This window comes from Anser brachyrhynchus (genome assembly GCF_964034855.1).
Source record: "Anser brachyrhynchus genome assembly, chromosome: 5".
NCBI classification, from domain to species: domain Eukaryota; kingdom Metazoa; phylum Chordata; class Aves; order Anseriformes; family Anatidae; genus Anser; species Anser brachyrhynchus.
Window position 1 is genome coordinate 42,824,302 of NC_137699.1, and position 19,804 is coordinate 42,844,105.

General features: G+C 41.6%; 1 protein-coding gene across 14 annotated transcripts in view; it reads right to left on the minus strand.

The window, feature by feature from the left end:
* The window catches only part of LOC308196527 (uncharacterized protein), a 129,892-nt gene that overhangs the window by 42,309 nt on the left and 67,779 nt on the right, over positions 1-19,804 (minus strand). For 3 of the 14 annotated variants that reach the window (XM_080595638.1, XM_080595636.1, XM_080595637.1), the window contains 2 exons: positions 18,650-18,723; positions 1,209-1,336 (listed from right to left, as the gene is read on the minus strand). The exons of 2 other annotated variants lie outside the window; for them this stretch is intronic. In XM_080595638.1, the coding sequence (XP_080451764.1) occupies positions 1,209-1,336; positions 18,650-18,723 (202 nt within the window). Of the gene's footprint in view, positions 1-1,208; positions 1,337-3,002; positions 5,072-6,251; positions 6,985-7,019; positions 7,119-18,649; positions 18,724-19,366; positions 19,567-19,804 lie in introns of those variants that run through there. 9 more of the 14 variants (XR_013952259.1, XR_013952262.1, XR_013952264.1 and 6 more) reach the window with 6 other exon arrangements.

The window sequence follows — 19,804 nt, forward strand, 5'->3', positions numbered from 1 at the left end:
ACACACAAATAATTATCTGGTGCAATCTTCACCTCAACTGCTATTAATGTCAGGAGCTTGGCACAATTGAAAAGGACCAAGCTGGTGTAAGGACAGAGGTATCTACACCTAAGATGGTTGGTGTGGTTTTCAACAACCCAGCCCCTCCAAAAGAAGCCAATTTCTACATATACAGGCTCAGTAGATGTGACCCCATAGACTAGCTGTTCCTTAACTGCCTCCTGCCTGAAGTCCTTGCACCTTTCCAACTCATTTTATGTCAGTCACAGAAAAAGACAAGGTGTCAGGCTAGCAAAGGACACCACATCTGACACATCACTGCAGCATATGACCTGCCATATGGGGCAGTGCCGCCATAAAGTCTTGCTGAACAAATACACTGCCTGCCCACACGGCTCACACTCAATCAACACGCTATCATACATGACAGGACGCATTAGCTAAACCGCACATTCAGTTCTAGATCTTTTGAAGGAGCCATATTCTGACAAGTGATCTGCTGCTACTGTCTGTCCTGTGACACATCTTGTCTTGCCAACCTGAATACACTCTTCCAGGTATAGTTCAGTTAAATCACACTGAGCACATTCAAAATTGAGCTAATTCTAAAAAAGCTAGCATTAACTTAACTGAGGGTTCTATTATATTTCTGTAGCTGGCAGGTAGCATAACCACACATCACCATCTTTATGCCAGAGAAGATAAATATTACAGATAGGTACTTTTCCAAATGTGAAAACGCATGTCAGCAAAATATATTCATACTACTGTCTCTCAGTACGGTCTTCTTTCTTATGGGCTTTCAATGCCTATTCTATAAACAATGATCTACGCGTTCAAGGAGAGCAGTCCCATCTCCACTGCACCTCTTATTTATAGTATTATAGAACTGGGTGTTACATGAACCACCTGATAGCACTGAAATCCTGCTATTACCTACGTTACTGTGAGAGACGTTCTTTGAATAAGTAATTACAGCTTGTGTTATGAGGTGTTTGGGAGGAAAGTCAAAGTAAAACCAAAAATTAGGAGAAAAAAAAAAAAAGAAAGCTATAAGAATTGTCATTGCCAAAACCACCAGGTGCGCAGCTTGTTTGGAAACAATGATGGACACTCTGCCTTGAACAAGTCACAGGCAGTCAAGAGCCCGGCCCTCCTGAACGCATACATACAAGTACATAGGCTGATGAAATTCTCACAAAACTCACCAGAAATGTATCTTTGGAAGACAAGTAGGACCACCAGGTGTTACCACCATTAGTATTTTGCCAGTGATGTCCGCACAGCTACATTGTGCAGGCAGGGACTGAAGACCAAGGTCCAGAGCAAAAAGCAGCTGCAAGAGAGGCAACAGGCAAGGACAAGGTGTGAATAAAAGGGTGAAGATAATGAACTTGCATTTTCTTTGAGGTGCGTATACTGCATATCCTCTAACCTTGAAGGGATCCCAGGGGGGTTTGGGAAGGGGATAAGGGTGGTTCACAGTTGTTAATACATTTTTATTATATATTTTATTATATTAAGTAGAGGGCAAACTGATCACTATGACCAGACAAGGACAGGGAGATTAGCCTTACTGCAATGATGGGCAGTTTCTTACTTGGAGTCCGGACAGCTAATCTACCCACCATGTTTCAGACCGCTCTTTATCAGTACATGGAAGCCCTATCCCATCTCTCCTTCTCATACCTTTGATAGAAAGCAGCTAGATTTTCAAAGATTTCAGAAAGCCAAAGTGTGTAAAGCAAATGAGCACTCTGAAAGTTTTGCTTTTACATAGCACTGTTGATGTAAGCGCATCTAGCATAGCCTCAGATAGGAAGAGTTACTCCTGAGAATCCAAATCCGTTAGTTGTTTTTTAAAATGCATTTCAACTTCCCCAGTTTGAGGCAAAGAAGTAGGGTTTTCAAAGAAAGGTTCCTCAAAACTGTGGAGCAGGAAATGTAGCTATTTAAATAAATAAATAATAATAATAATTTAGAAATGGATCTCTCAGAATTAGCCTGGAACTGTCAGATCACACAGTAAAAGACAAAAATCAGTGCAAGGAAATGTCTATGTCTGTTCCTGAAAGTCCAGCACATAGCATTAATCCAGGGGAACAGAACTGGTGGATTTCAAAGAACAGTACTCAGTTTTCCCCTATTCTGCTCAGTGTTGATGCACAAGAGCTTAAGTTTTACACCAAAGAATTAGAGATGTCTGTTCATCAGCTTTCACAAGTTTTTGAATACTTCGGGTTGAAAAGCATTAAGAAAGTATGTAAATTTTTTTTTCTGGGGAGAACAATTTGTTGCAGAAACACCAGACATGATTCTTCCATCCCTTACCACAGCCCATATGAGGACAACTAGGAAAATAACAATTTTTTCTTTAAGCCAAAGGAGACCCCTTGTATATACTCTCGGTTCCCATCTGTTATACTTGGCATTTGAGATACAGCACTTGAAAACACAAGCAGGACAAAAGCAGAAGCTTCATTTTAAGAAAATCTTTGAAGTTAATGGGCCACAATCCTAACATCACAATCCTTTGCTTTTTTTCAAGGAAGTGAAGTAGATGGGACCTAAATGAGCTCTAAGGCACAAATCCAACCTGCACGAAATTGGGCACACTAGTAGTTTTAAACTTGCATCCAGAGCAGCTTGGGTTTTGAAAAACAAATATTTATTTCCTGAAGGACTCTCTCTGAATCACGAATAAGACATCGGTTCAGCTGGGACAGTAACCCATGGTACCCGGCCATGAGGTAACAGTGACTGCGTTACTGCAAGCTGTACACTGCAGACTGAAGAACTACTCAATCCATGGCCTGGACTGAGCAACTCTTATTTGTAATACCTCAGTTTATCTGGTAATCTAACTCAAAGGTCCACATATTGCACCTGTCTCCCTCGGTGACCAAGAATATCAGGAGGCAAATATGACACAGTCCCTCATGTGCTGGAAAACTCTTCCTGTTTACCCTAGGAGCTCAAATGGGAAAGCAAGGAAGCATTACTTTTGTGGCCATCCTCTTTCAGCCTCTGTCCTGCAAGCCAGCTAGAATTCAGGGGAACCTCCAGCACTCCATGGAAAAGAATAGCTGCTTATTCAGTTTGTTAGGACATCCTTACCTTCCAAAGGAAAAAACACACATTTATTGGACAGAATTGAGATTCCATGTCTCCGCTTTCTGTCCCTCTCAAGAGTTAGAGAAGTCTTTATTACTTTGTGAACAGTGAAAATTTCTCCCCATTTATCTTCGGTGCCAAGCCAACAGAGAAGAACTTCAGTAGAAACTTTTTTTTTTGAACAAGACCTAAAGTTCTTAGAGGTTCTTCCATGTCAGTTGGCCTTCCGGACCCTACTGGAATTCAAATAACCTACCCGATTATTCTGGGGGGGTGTTGTAAAATACCACAAGTAGAAGGGAGAGGAAGGTGGAAAGAAGAATCCTAAGATACAATGGATACATTTATTTTTTTAAGAACTATCGTTGCTCTCTTCTATGCCCCCTCCCCTGGCAAAGGTGAACTGCATATCTTTAGTTAATAATTAACTTGTCATGAGCTCCATCAATATCCCATCATCTAAGTGACAGAGGGAAGGGAGGCGATGGGGGAGGTGATCAGCACGACGTGCCAGCTCTGCCCGCAGCCTGCGATCTCGTCTCGGCCATAATAAATAGGATGAAATGCGCTCCTGATAAATGCCCATGTCATGGAGAGATTTTACCTTCACTCAGAAACAATGTAATATCTCAGCTATTACCCAAAATAATTTATCAATGTGTAATAGCTTTGTGCAGAGCTCAGATAGGAGGGGAGCAGCGCTGCCCGAGATGGATGGATCCTACCTTCTGCTTTTAATTTTTAATGCTCATAGGCAGCTTCACATTAAAGGCCAGGTGTCATATATAGACTTAATGTAAGAATGGAGTTCATGAATTCTAATCAGGAGAGAATCTCCCTCTCTCTTCTCTTGCTTTAGTCAGTTCTCTTTTTTTTTTTATTTATCAATTTTCCTCTCTTTCTATATTCCCATTTTCTTTGCCTCTCTCTTTTGGTCTGTTTCTTCCCCCTGTTCTTCATCTATATTTTACTCCGTTTCTGTAACAAAACCATTCAGGTAGCTCTTTGCCACTTTATGTCCCAAAACTGTCCCATCACTTAAGAACAAGAAAGAAGAACTGATCTGTTTCAGCTTTGGTCCTTGTGTCATCGTTTGCACCTAGGAGAACAAATTCAACACATGTACCAAGCCAGAATAAAGAATCAGGGAAAAAGAAAAAAAAATTTACAGTAACAATCAAAAGTGGAAAAATACAAACTGTGGACATCAAAATTCATAGTGGAATTGTGTCATTGAAAAGATCTTGGCTGTAAAGGGCCTGTGGAGAAGCTTCATTCCCTTTCCCAGCCAAATCCCATTCCTTTGCAAAGAAACCTGTTTCTTTAATTTGCAAGAGACAGCACCGGGACATATGGATCCAAAAAAGAGACCCTGGGGTCTCTTTTCCTAACATTTCTAGTCTTCTTATAGCCATGTCAGCAATACGAATGTTCTCCTCTTCACTTTCAACATAATGCATGAAAAAACATTTGGGGCTCATTTATTCTGGGCCTCCGTCAGAGGGACCTGTTCATGGACCTCTGTATGTAAAATGCATTTTTTTTACATACAGCAGTATGTAAAATCTGCAGTACAGCCTACCAGACAATGCCAGGAAGTTCTATCATTAAGAACGTACCATTAGGGCTCACGTCAGAAATACCATTATTGTATCAATACACTACATCAAAGTATGACATACTGTCTGGGTGAGACACCTGCAAGCAACAGCAGTGCACGACAGCACTTCTGAGCTCTGCATAAAGAATGGAGCTGTAGGAACAACGGGGGGAGAACCACTTACTGTCCACAAGGTGCAGCAAGAGACAATAAGGCAGTTAATACAAGCAGCAGACACAAAGATCATGGAAGAGGCAGAGACTGCAAAAATGAAACAATGGGCAACAGTTTTTGTTTGCATTCACATGTGAAGGACAGTAAGAGCACTCCAAGGCAATACTGCCCACAGGAGGAGCACTAATACAGCTGCAAACCTTTTTACAACCACTTTGCTGATTTCCAAGTTATGAAGACACCAGTGTTGAGAGGAGTTTGGGCTTGATTTCCTGCTTTCTGTTGACATAGGTAACATAAACTGCCCCCATTGTTGGTTGACAATGCAGGGATCATGGACTGAATGACTCTTGAGAGTTCCTTCAGAATAAAAGAGTGAGATGGCATAAAAAGGCTCCACTGGTGCTGCTCCCAACATCCATTTTAGCAGATAAACAGAGGACATCTGCCTCTAAGGGCAGTTCTTTGTCTCTTTTCCTAACCACTCACACATCTCTCTCTCCAGAGCATAAAGAACTTAAGACTCTCCTCCATTTATTCCTATGTGGTATTTAACATGTTCCTCAGCCTGTCAAAACATCACAGCAGAGTTCTGTTCTCAAGCACCAAATTCTCTAAAAGTCCATAGGAAACTTTCCTTTGTTTCTTACCTTCTGCAGGGATTACTCTAAGAACATTCCTATGCTTTCAGCTTACTCCTTCCCAAATCTGCAGGTAACATGGTTCTGGAGGGCAAATATATATCAGCAAACAGAACTGTATCATGCAAGCAGTATGCCCAAAACTTCATTGGCTTCACATGGCACCTTGCTAGCTGAATGATGTTTCTCAAAGGACGAGAAAGGCTGGTATCCCACTCAGAAAAATCCACTCTGCACACTAAGAAGCAAAATCTACAGAACAGGTTAAAAACAAGTTTTAGGAAAAAGTCATTTCATGATCGAGAAAAGACAAGACCTGTCTTTGTATTCAACTTTGTAGCTGTCAGATTAAGAGATGACAAATCTTTGAAGGGCAGAGCTGAAAAATAGGAGGGTGAAAAGCTGAAGTTGTATTGGTGGGTCATAGCATGGTACTTCAAGGTACAGGGAATGTGTGGCTGTTTGCAGGCTGAAGCTCTGGAAACTTCAGGCTGTCTATGAAGATCCCCAGTTTTTCTAGGAACACTTTGCAAAGACTGAGTGCCCATGCTTCACCAAGCAGGTTGTGCTCCTCTCTGTCTCAGTATAACTGTAGCACTGCAAAGGCAAGGCACTAGCATCCCCTGGTGCAGCAGCTTTAGGATACCCTCTGTGATATACACTTATCTGAACTAATAAGGAAGAGAGATGTTGTTTGAAGGCAGACAGAAAGATAGCCTTACCTTCCCTGAATACCACTCACTTAGTGGCTTTGGCCTGGCTCCAAGCCAGGAGGAGAGCAGCATGCCCTTGTCTGTGCTGAATGAAAGCCCCAGTGCCAGCTGCCAAACAGCCTCAGGCAGACAGTGACTCCACAAGCCAAACTAAGAACTCTAAACTCATTCACTTGTGGTCCAAGATCCTTCCTAACCCTGAGGGGTTGTGGTAGAGGAAAAAAAAAAAAAGGAAAAAAAAAAAAGAAAGACATCCCCCAGGTAACAGTCCCTTGCATCACACAGCCTGAGCCTAATAAGGGTCTATTGCTGTCTCATTCCATTGCTAACACTGTGACTCTAACTGCCGTGTACTACAAATTAATTCATTCCTTCAGGCCTTGCTGTTCAGTAACTGGCTGTCACAGCAATCTCCCGAGGAGCTAATTGAGAGTTGTGATCCGTGCAGTATTTCCATTAGCGCTGTAATGACAGGCAGCCAGACACACACACATGCATGCACACACACACGGAGCACAGGTTCCTCTGTCCCCACAAAGGGAAGCAGATAAAAAGCCAGAGCCATTTCAAGTGTTAAGCAGCAGCTGGGGGAAATGGAAAACCAGAGGAACAATTTCCATGATTCAGACTGAGGTCACCCAAACTTTGTCTGAATGAGAGCAATTTGCTGGGAGCTCTAAACAAGCTCTTAATTCACTCTAGTGGAGTAAAATCCCTGACATCCTCTTCTTCTGTACTGTGGTACTGTTCCAGAGACTACAAATCCCAGCAAGTTACCTCTTTTTGAAAGGATTTCCCCATTGCATTGTGGGGCTTGTAGTCTCCAGATAGATGCATCTTTAATGAGGATGATTGCAGTCGTAGTTGTGTGTGGCACTGTAGAAGCATTAAAGACAATAAGCAATATTAGAGAGTCTTACAGGTTCTGCTTAACAAGATGTCAAGGTGTTAATTAGGGAAGAATGTTATTTTATCAGTTATGGTGCAGTTCATTCAGGAATCTGGATAGCTCAGACATGAAGTCTGTTTATGATTTTAGTCTCTTCTTGATTTGTTTATCCTTTCATGACTAGTTTCCAGAGGATTAGCAGGAAAATATTACCTACAGGACCTCTTGCAATTGTACCAAGTATTGCGAAAGACTTGGCCATATTAAAGGATACATTTCATGTCCTGTCTGGATGGACTATATCCTTATGGTTCTCCAGTCTCAGAGGGCGGACACCTAGAAAGCAAAGCACATGAAATTCTGTGCTGCCACTGATGATTATTTGGGAGGGTCAGTTAGAATGTGAGAAACCTGTGGTCTCTTTGGCATTTGTCCACTTTCTTAAACTAGATCTGGAATTAACCCTACCGTACCTGAGGCCTTGTCTGCATACACACAGATGTGAATCCATTTAATTTAAATTACTTGGTGGTTAGCCAAACTGATGCAGACTAGTTCAGTAGACACTTCTCGCAGTGAGTGCTTCACTAATTTCAAAGCTGTGATCAGTTTCATTGTAAATTAGATAGTTTCAAAGTTCATTGACAATGGGAAACCAAATCACAACAATTATTTTGAGTGACAATGAATGAATCCTTCAAAAATGTAGTTCTGATATCAGCCTTTTTAGCCTTGGGGAAAAAAAAAGACTATTTAGTTTCCCTGGTAATTAAAATGCTGTGACATTTTCAGTATCTAAGCAAAGCAGGATGCATTTGCAAGCAAATAGTTTAAAAGCAATCCATGCAATTACATTAGCAGTCAGACAGACCTAAGCCAACGTTTCTAGTCACCCTTAAATTTAGACTGTTGCATTGGCAGAGGTGTCTCAGGTAGCCATGCATGAGGAGGTAGCTCCTGCTTTCAACAGGGTGAAGATATCCTCCCTTGGACATGGACTGCTCTCACAGAGACTCAGGTTTCCAACAGCAGCTCTCTAGCAAGGGAATGAGCTGCAGGTTCTTCACAGCATTCCAGAGGACACAATGTGCTGCTCTATCACTGCAGTCTGGCTTTATAAAAATACCTAGGGAAGATACCTATTCAAGGTCTACAAAGAGCCTTCAGGGCTCAGATAGAGGATTAAGTTACTGAGGCTTAAGAAGTCATGGCATATAATCTTAGCTTGGTAATTGAACACATGCATGCTCCTGGCATGCGATAAATGCAAGGTCATTTGACTTAACCTAGGAGAGGACAGCATTAAGTGGAATTACCCCATGTCTGCTGCAGGCTAGTTGTGCACACAACTCTGTTAGCACAGCTCAGCAGATACACAGCAATTTGTTCAGCTGTACTAAATACTACTGCATGTACAAACCCTGATTCTGCCCTCTTGTGACAGTATGACAGGAAAATGAAGTTCTTTTAAAAGTCAGATGAATTTGACACAGGAAACAAAAACAAATTCAGAATATTTCACAATAGTGAAGTGCCCCTGGAAAGTGGGTTAAAGTAGGATGTTCTGAGATATCCATGTAGTCTTGGCTTCCCTGTATATACCTGTCTTTCCTGTATATAATTGGGATTTTCCAATCTCAGAGGGACAGAGCGGAAGGCAAGGTATTGGGTGTGTCTGCCTCTTCTGCACACAACCAAACTGAAATCTCACAGCACACCAAGAACAGACCCTACCAGCACTCCTGCCTAACTTCTGAAAAAGGACAAGAGGGTGTCAATGAATAAAGTTCCAAAAGACCAGGGGTGAACAAGATCCTGGAGTGGTCCACACAGCCAGTTAGAATATGGTGTGTCTTGCAACTTTGTTTCTGGAATCATTCAAGGTATGCCCAAGGAATATGAGTAAAGCTCTCTCTGTTATTGATGTTGGGAAAGCTACGGCATAAATTGAAAAGGCCCTGAGTTATGACCAATAACTTCATTGTTACAGAAATGTTATGTGCCAGAGTAGCTTTGGCTCCTGTGCATAGTGTCAGCGATGCCTTTTCCCCTAAAATGGGATATCGGATGGATCCAGCAGAGGGGTGGGGGTGGAATGAAGACATACAAGTAGTGCTTTATTCCAGACCGATTACTTGGAAGGAGTTTCCAAAAAGTAGTTACTGATCTAGCGGAAATGACATGTATTTCAACACAAATTGATCTCTTCATAGCTCTGCCATGCTGGCACAGTGGTGCACACACAGTTGCATTGATAACAGCATGACAGGATAACCCCAAACAATCTGAATCAAATCCCAGTGGCTGTACTATGTGAAAGAAGCCCTTGTTCATGTCAGCTTTTGACAACTTCATGGTCTCCATGCACAGCATGATTTGGGAATCTGACTGTTTTGCTGCCTGCAGGCCTCAGTGCCTGTATTTCCTGCAGCAGAATCCTGTCAACGCTTCACCAGTTTTTCCAACGTCTCACCAATGCATGAATTTTTTTCTTATAGAGGAAGGCTTCACGCCTATCAAGCTTTCAATGCTCACTGTTCAGTTCAATCATTACTGACATACACCTCACACTGACTTCTCTGGAGGCAAGCTAACGTGGAGATGCAACCAAGTCACCGGCTTCACAGCAGAAAGCAGGTATGGCAACTAAGGCCCCTTCACACCACACCTGCTCTGGCTAACCCAGGCCACCCCCAAGGTGAAGTATAAAGTACCTTTGTCAGCTAAGGAAGTCCTGGCAGTTAGTGTTTGGTGGAGGACACCTGTCTACTTGTGCATGGGTCTGCTGTTCCTGTGAGAACAGGGATTGTGAGAGAGGAGGAGCTGTCCTGAAGCAGTGAGCTCATCAGGTCATTTTGAAAGACCTGTTGGGGGATATCTAGTCCAGTCATGAAAGGAGACTATTGCCACCCCTAGAACATGTCAACTGTGCCTTTGTCTTGGAAATTTCCAGGAATGGAAGTTCCACCACATCTCTGGGTAACATGTTTCACCACAGCACAGTTCTCCTAGGAAGTTTTACCTATGCCTAATTGGAATAGCCGAAGACATGGTAGCTACTACTGGGCATAGCTGACAGAAGTACTATCTGGACTATTCTAAAAATGGTAAGCATAAAAAGAGAAATGCAACATTTGGAAACAGACTCACAAAAACAGCATACAAATGCATTTCTTATGCTACCTGAAACTCAGCACTAACTACAGGAACTCCTTCAGGACTTCTATTTTAAAAAGCTCTCTCAGTCAGCAGAACCGAAGAAAGATTATGGTAGTCTGATACTCCCTCTGACAGAATAAAGCTGCATAAAAACAATCAAGAAGACATTAAACAAGGTCTGACTGCAAGCCCAGCTTCCATGGCATTCTCTATTCAGTAGGGCAGTTTACAGAGCAGGGACTTCAGTCTCTGATTATGGCCTTCTGTCTATGCTGCTCAGTTCTCCCAGGTAGTTATCAAGTGCAAATAAGCTCACAGGGGGACACTTGCCTCCTCTAATCCTAATTAATGTCACTGAAACTCATCATTAGCTAGGTGTATGAGGGCAGTTCATACACACGTAACCATCTATCAGGAAATGCCTATTGCATGTTACCAAACAAATGGTCTGTTGAGTGAAGAGAGCCTTTTCTTCAGGAGACGCTTCTGATTTAGTTCAAGAGAAGGCTAAAGCACCAAAACTCATGTATCTAACTGGGCTCTTTGCCCTCTTCTCTTGCTAAAGCAAGCAACTAGTTTTACTCTGGTATATGTGGTCTAACATGTCCCAGGTTAATTAGTGTAGCTGTCTTACAAATCATACTTAGAATCACAGAATGATTAGGATTGGAAAGGACTCTGGAAGCTCCTTGCTCCAAACTCAAGAAACACAGGCCCAGCTTTAAAGTTAGATTAAGCCATTCAGGATGGATTGTGACTACCTCTTTAGAAGATAGCCACTCTGCAAACACTCCCATAATGAAAAGCTGTTTCCTTATAGCTACTGTAGCTTCCCTTATTGCAGCTTGTATCCATTGCCTCTTGTCCTTTTGCTGTGCTCCTCCAAGTCAAAATGGATCTTGTCTTCTTTGCAACTACCCGCTCTACTCAGGTACAGTATTGCAACTACTGAATAGAGAGAAATAATCACTCCTCTTGACTGCACTATCACAAAACTACGCTGCTGTTTGATGTTCAACTTATCTGTAAGGGTTTCCAGGTCCTTTTCTCAAGAGCTGCTTCCTAGTCGTGCATTCTAGCCCGGACTTATTTCAAAAACAGCATTCACTTCCAGACATTCACATTCAGTCCCTGAATTTCTTGAAAGTGATGATTTAGTGGTATTTAGGCTAAATTCATGAATTGTACACCCACATCTCCTACTATTCTTCTTTGCCCAGCACAGTACTTGCTTCTTATGGGTTTATGTAAGGTGCTACAACTTCTGCCTTCTATGAAGTTTCATGTACCAGTTGTAACAGAACAGCTTGATCATCTGGGGTCTGCTACCAGAGTCAAAGGAAGCAGAAGAGACATGTCCTTGTGCCACAATCTCTAATCTGTGGGCAAACGAAAGTGAAAATAGGGGTTCTGGTTCAGAGTATCTAGGTCAGAGCTGAGGCCAGGGAGTGAGGATTAGAGGAAAAGCCAGAAGTTGAGCACTCCCCCATATCCTTCTCACTCTCAGTTTGAATGAACAGTGGGAGGAGAATAAAGAGGACCTGTCTGGTCAAGAGAGCAACAGAAAATATTGCAAGTCTCAGGAGAGGAGATCAAAACAGGGAGCAACGAGGAGAAAGGTGATTCAGGAGCCTATTATGTTTTCACCAAGCTGCACTCTTCTACCAGAATGCCTTGAACATGTGTTAGCACTGTCCCGGAAACAGATCTACATTTGTCCTGAATCTAGCTCCACATCTGGTTATACCCCACCTCCTCAATGTACACATCATCAGATTTTACATTGACTCATTTGATTTCTGGCACTATTTACTTTTTAACTCACAGTATGCTTCTATTCCCTATCAGTGGTTTAAAGCAGATTTCACAGCTGTTAGACTTTAAATAAAATATCTGTTCCGCTTAGTTTTATTTTAAACAATTGTTGTGGTTCAAAACAGCAGACAGCTAAGCACCATTCACTCACTCCCCCTGAAATGGGATGGGAGAGAAAAGTGAAAAAGCTAAAAGTGTGAGAACTTGTTGGTTGATATTAGGGCAGTTTAATAAGAAAGAAAGAAAATACAAATATAATAATAATAATAATAATAATAATAATAATAATAATAATAATAAAGTGATGCATAATGCAATTGCTCACCACTAGCCAACCAATGCCCAGCCAGTCCCCAAACAACAGCAGCCCCACTGGCCAAGCACTCTTATTTTTGTTGCTGAGCAAGAAGACATCACATGGTATGGGATATCTCTTTGGCCAGCCTAGGCCAGCTGTCCCGGCTGTGCCACCTCCCAGCTCCTGATGCACCTCCAGCCTCCTTGTTGGCAGGGCAGCAAGAGGAGCAGAAAAGTCCTTGACCCAGTGTAAGCACTGCTCTGCAAAAACTAAAATACTGGTGTGTTATTGATATCCTAAAACACAGCAGCATGCCAACTATGATGAAGAAAATATCTCCGTCCCATATGAAATCAGAAGACCCATTCATACTCTGCAGGTAAGCTGCTTTCTCCCTTCTACCTGTTCTAGCTTCCACTCTGCCTGAGCATTAAAATCTCCTAAACTAAGATCCATTTTGTCCAACACTGTAGCTATGTCAGGCAAGGTTGCAAACAACATTAGAACATTACCTCTGGCAATGGCCAGATACTGAAAGAGGATTAGAAACAGAGCAGGAAGAGAAAGACTGTGTCCTTGGGGCACTGGGCTGATATATCCAGAGATCCAATGTTGTGACCTAAAATACCTTCCCAAGTGGTAATATAAAACACAGCATAGTTTGGGTCATTTCTTCTTACTCCCTGCCTTTGCCCTGGGCATTAGTTCATATTTTTAATACTGTGGAATTCTCTATCACGGTGGTTCTTTCTTTAATTATTCACATATCAATACACTTGACCATCTATTATGGCTTCTAGGGATCTGCTTGGCCTGAGAATCTTCCCTTCTTTGATTTCAGAGTTAGGGAGTATTTTTACCACCTTCCTTCCCTGTGATTTTCGTGATGAATGCAAGCACATTCCCAAAACCTCCCAAAGCAAACTTAGTACTATCATCAGGACTGTGCTGAGTGCGGAAAGATGAGACTGCTACAAGCCCTGTCAGCTAAGCTACACTGCTCCTGCCATATTAGTTTGCCAGTTAGTCAGTGATGCTAGGAACTGACACCAGCATACGGTAAAGCTTTCCAGGTATAATCTCAGCTGAAGAAAGGAAGAAACCTCTACCAACTACAGAAATTCAATTGGTAACCTACTTATTTAAATATATCAGTCTTATATGCCAGATGTTATCTTGTAAGGGGACCAGCATTCTGTAAGGATATATCCTTGCCCATATGAAACTATAGTCTAAAAACCAGACAGATACAGTAACTGTAGAGGCGAATGCTGCCAACAGGTTCTTAAAGCATTGCAGAGTTTTAACAGAGAGCTGATAATTTTAGCAGTTTCTCTTTTTATGTTACCCTGCCTTGTACAGATTACTTCTGTGCAATAAAAAAACAAATCTATGGAATCTGTTTTGTTTGTTCTGATCTTATATAGCTCACCCACTCACACAAACTAAAAGAACTCCATGGCAGATCTAATATTAAAATACGGAGTCCAAATAAACTGTTTGGTAGGATTTGGCCAATTGGAACAGTATTAAAACAAAACCAATAATTAATAATAGCCTATTGCTTAGTACTTAGACCACACTTTACTGTAGAAGTACTGCAAAAAACATTACTTGATTAATCAATTAATCAAGAAGCTACAAAATTAGCTACATTAACTAATTAATTAATCAAGAAGCTATTAAAAGCCTGACTGAAAGGATATCGATTGCTGCTAGAAATAACAATGCAATTGCAATGTTGTGGTGCATAGATAAGAATTTCAGAGATAGATATAATAGTTCCCGGATCTATGTGGTTTCATGTGCATGGATTTGAGATAAATGCCTAAGGTCTGTGGCATGGGAAACCAGAAAAGAGCTAGAATTTGTACTGTCAAATATAAGTCTGAGAGGTTGTTTGAAAAGGAAAAGACCAAGCTATGCCTGAGATCCTGCCTTGCAATGAATTCTCACTGTGAAGAAAAGCTAGGAAAAAGTAAGAGAAAACACACTTTTACTGTATTTATCAGCCCTGGCATCAGATGCTGCATGTATTATAGGTTCTCAGAGACCTCCTGAGATAAGAACTAAAATGGGTATTTACCAATTAATTAACCTCTGATGGGAAGGCTTGCCCAGTACATGCTGCTCGCTCTATGTCTATGACTCAATTCAGTCTAAGAAGCCTTAGCAAGAGCTTTGCTGTTATCCTGTAACAACCTTCAGAAGCAGGGAAGACCGAGATGCACCCAAATGGGGGTAAAATGAAAGGAACACAGACACCCTTCCTGTTTCCTCCAAGGGGCACAATGTGGAAAGATATATTGGGACAGGAATGTAATTTCTCCTGAAGGCGGGTGGGTTAGAGATCCTCTTACTCTTTACCTCTTGCTACCATGCCAACTGCTTTACAAACCAAGCTCATCATCCAGCTATACATGTTACAGAGCAAGACTGCAGCTAATTTCAGTAACTTCTCTGATCCAAGCTTTCAAATTGCTGATTTTTTTTTGTTATTATTATTATTAATATTTTTTGCCCCACACTGACAAGGCCAACCAGTAGCAGAATTTCAACTGCTATTAGTACACACAATCTGAAAGCTATGGGAAAGTGTGAGTGAAAACACATTGCCTGCAAGTCTTGTACAAAATTTTTACAAGACCTGTGGGCTGATTGTTCAGGATCCTCCATCTCCCAATCCTACAGTCAACCTGCTGACAGGATAGTGAATTGCAGCACCTCTAGCACAGAAAGGATACCTGAGACACTGTAGATCTGCTCTACCTAGTGATTCCAGAATATGTCAAGCTACACCACTAAACTGGAGATTAAGATAGCTGCAGGCTGCAATATAGGTGCTACGGACTGTATGTAATCTGCAGGCTACCACGTGGTGATCACAGCAGTAGAAGAGCTACCCGTAGAAGTAGAAGGGTTACCCGGTCTACCTGAGCTGACCTGTGATAAGACAGGTTTTATGTAATGGGATTGTTGATCCCCTCCCCCCACTTTCTTATTCCAATGTTCATTCCCCTCCCTTATATTTTATTAAATTTCAATCTCTCTTTGGTAATAGCGAACAAACAGAAAATGAGAGCAGAATATTACATCCCATAGTATCACAGCAGTTTGAGAGACAGGTGCATCAGCACAATAGAAGGGGGGAGAAGGGGAAGTTCACACCAGGTATTGACTTCTCTTATAAGGCAAATATATAGAGACAGAAATCTCTTGACGAAGTGAAGAAAGCCCTCAGTTTGCATGGCTCTTGAGGCCTAGTACTGGAGTACCCCCACTTCATTCATCTTAATTGGTATAAAATAGAGCACATTATAGCAGTCAGTCTCTCCAAGGCTGAGCAATAGAAAATACATTATACACCCTGGCATACAAAGCGGTCTGGTCCCAATCCTTGTATCCTATGAAGACAGTGTTTTGGTGCACGTTGTATTGCAGGAGCCATATATGCTACAGATGGCAACCAAGGATAGGTGACGGGTGATAGGTTAGGTGCCTGGGCTACAGCTTAGTGCCAAAAATGAACAGCACCTCTGTGACTCAATGTAGAACAAAGCCTAACATTTTCTATACAAAAATATTTTTCTTTTCCATTTCCCAAATAAAAATAAATAAATAAATAAAGCCAATTCTGAAAACCAGATTCACAAAGTCTTTTTAGACTAACTGTAGTGAATGTCTATATGGCATACGGCTTGTGAGGAATCTTTCCTTTCCCTGCTAACACTAGATTAGTAATTCTCTCCTTCACACTGTATGGCTCTGGCATCAACTCTACAGTTCAGGAAAAGCCCAGTCTCTCTGACTGAGACCACTATTTATACTGGATGCCCATTAATTGCATTGCTTGGAATGATTTGCTGTGGGTTTTCTTTCTTTCTTTCTTTCTTTTTTTTTTTTATTCTAGCAGCATTATGTCGTGATCTGATGATTGATTGGGCCCTGTGAGCAATCATGAGCCCAAGCCTATTGCTGCTAGCTTGATAGAGTGTATATCTCTATTTCATATTCAATAATGATGAATGGTCATGGCTTACATTTATATAGCGCCTTTCATCCAGAAAGATCCCAAAGCGCTTTACAAATTGATTTACTGTGCAAACTATGGGGTTTATTCTCCGCTTCATAAGCTCGTATAAATCCCATTGAGTTACTTGCACTTCATCACGGTACTTGGTATTGCCCAAACAAAGCACAAGCACTCTTTATAGTACACCTAGGAGAGAGTCAGGTAGCACTTATAAAAATATGCAAGTGTTCAGAACCTCAGTTTTATGTTTTATCCAAAAGGCAGAATCTTTACCAGCAAAGCATCCACCTAACCCTTAGAAAGTACTACTTTCTGTGCTACTAGCCAGGCTTCTTGCAGTAATGCATTCCTTGGAGAGGACATCTCCAAGGGCTGAGCCAGCCTTCTCACATGACTGCACTCTGAGGCAGTAGTTGTTTAAAAGTCAGTTCTTTCTCATTTAAAAAAACACACTATTAAAGAGAAAGCTACCGTCAGTTGACCATTAGAAGGCATAAATATAGGCTGCATGGGTTTCTTCTGGATTCAGAAGAAAAAAGCAGAAGGAAGGCTCAGGCAAACTTCCTGGTGATAATTATGAGCAGATATTTAGCCATAGTATGATGCTCTGCACTAATGTTTTGAAGAAAATTACTCAGTCATCTTCTCTGTTCAGCTTTGGTTGGGGAATGAAATGCACCAGCTATGTGCCTCTGGCTTCAGCAACTGCTGTTGTCCCCACCTTGAAGACTGGGGAAAAGAAGTTCCCAACCTGTAATGTAGTCCATAGAGCTTCCAAGCCTGAAGGATACAGAATGAAGTCATGAAATCATGATGGAGACTGAGGTAATCATCCCAAGGCTATTTTCCACATTCTCCCCTCAGTCTGAGTGCTGTAAAGGAGCCAGAGCATCTCTACATCCATGACTTTGGCAGAGAGGTAAGGGAGTTGTATAAAAACAAACAAAATTTCTCAAATAAATATGGTGCTGGTGAAAATAAAATGTCAATGGTGGCTTTTACCAGTATGCACGGGCATAAGCTGGACAAGATCCCAAATACATTTTCTACCCCACTGTATCACTTCTGTCATGGCTGCAGGACTGAAATGGATTGTTCTAGCCTGACCAAAGATAAAGTCATGTCAAGTTATCCAATGCTTGTGTGAAAGCCCCATCTCCTAAGGGATTTCAATCCAAATGAAATAGCTCACTCTGGCAATCCAAAAAGAAATAGCTCACAGATACCTGAAGGTAAAAGGTACCAACCTAGTACTAGATTTACATATGACATATGGCAATATGACATATGACATTATGGACTGTGCTAAATTCTTTATTAACATCAGATCAAAAAAGGAAGAAGACAGAATAAAATCCCTCCATGAAGACATCACTATTTTGAAAAATGGGTATAACAGCAACAGTGACAGTGTCAGCCTGAAAGCCCCCCATGTAACATGAATTCCTGGGGGGGTGATCACATAGGGAACATGGGAGGATTTATCCAGCAGCTTCATAATAAGTTCAGGCCAATATACTTGCAGGCTGTCCCTCAGTTGTACATGTTCCACATCTATTTTGGCCAGCTCTAGCAGCTTGTGCAATACCAGTAAAATCTCTTTGACAATGAGTGAGGTTTTAAGGAGGCAGTAGGCAGAGATGTCCTCCTCTCTCTTGCTGTCGTGAATGACCTGCCTGTTTGACTTGAACACCTAAAAGGAGGTTATAGCATCACGGAATAATTTAGGTTTGAAAAGACCCATAAAATCATCAAGCCCAGACGTCACCTAACACTGCCAAGTCCACCACTAAACCATGTCCCTAAACACCACATCCCCACGTCTCTTAAATACCTCCAGGGATGGTGAATCCACTAGTTCCCGGGCAGCCTGTTTCAATGCCTGAACACTCTTTCCATGAAGAAATTCTTCCTGACATCTAATTTAAACCTTACGTGGTGCAACTTGAGGCCATTTCCTCATATATTAGGTTACTAAGATATAGCCAGGATCTTCATGGAGGCACACGACAGAAGGATGACAGACAGTGGCCATCTACTGCAAGAGGCGAGGTTCTGACTGAATAAAAGGAAAAACATTTTTACCATAACTAAGCAGTGGAACGTGTTACCCAGAGAGACTATGGAATCTTCATCCCTGGAGGTTTTCAAGGCCCAGCTCAATCCTCCCTGCACACATTCCATCCAGCAGTTTTCCCAAGCTCCTTCCTCACCAGTTTAATTCCTCTCATGTCTTGTGTTCTGCATGACATCATGGTTCCTTCTCCTCTGTCTGGCTTTGATGTCACTTAGGAGTGGAGTGAGAATAAGGGTGAGACTTCCAGATCTGGCTTGTAACATATTCATGTTCACACGTTTGGAGATAGAGCGACACAGAAGACAAGATCAAGGCCTACAAACCTAAGATAAAGCATGTGACCGAATCAACAGGGGAGCAAACGAGTATTTCCATAATGAGGACAGGTGCTTGCTTGTTGCAGACAGCATTATCAGAACTTAGCTATCAAATACTAAGAAGTAACTCATGAGCTACTGAAAAAAAAAATCCTCAATAACTTGCCTATTTCTGATAATGAGGAGATATTGGGAAAAGTATAATAATGACCCTTTGCCATATTTTAAATCCTTACCCCACTCCTTCCATACTATGGACATATGAGTTCCTTAGCCAGTAATGTAAATGCCTTAATACAGACAAATCACACATTGCTGGCAGTCCGGTGACGGGATTTTTTTTTTGTAAGTTAATATCAGAAGTTACAGGTTCCACATTTTTACCAAGCAAATGTTTAGAAAGCATGGACTTGCATAACTGTCCTGTTTGGTGGATTTTATAATCAACAAAGAACAACTAACTCATTAGATCAAAGTCAATTTAAGTATTTATGAGGAGGAACAGGCATACTGGTAGAATATCAAGAAATTCTTACAATCTGCAATTTGGAAGATCTAGAGGAGCCACAGAATCATCCCGTAGTTACTGTTTGATGCTGGGATGCACTTTCTGCCGGTCATAGATTCCATAACCTGGCAAAGCTCTCCTAGCTGGATGACCCCAGAGTGACACCACCAAAGCAGGGCACCAAAGAGCTACACAATGCCAACTTACATCAGTTGACTGAGGGCCACCCTGGAAAACAAGCACAAGAAAAGGAGTTCACCCTGTGTGAAGAGACACTGTGTAATCTCACTATTCAGCAAGTAGTTGAAAAGATTTTATGATTTTTTTTGCTCTTAGACAACTTGCTAACAGACATGGGACACCTTATGAACATTACAGAACAGGTGATAACAAAGCCAGGAAGTAATTGAAAATTAAGGAAAACCCATCATATTAGTTAAAGCGACAGGGCCAGAGTCCATTTCCT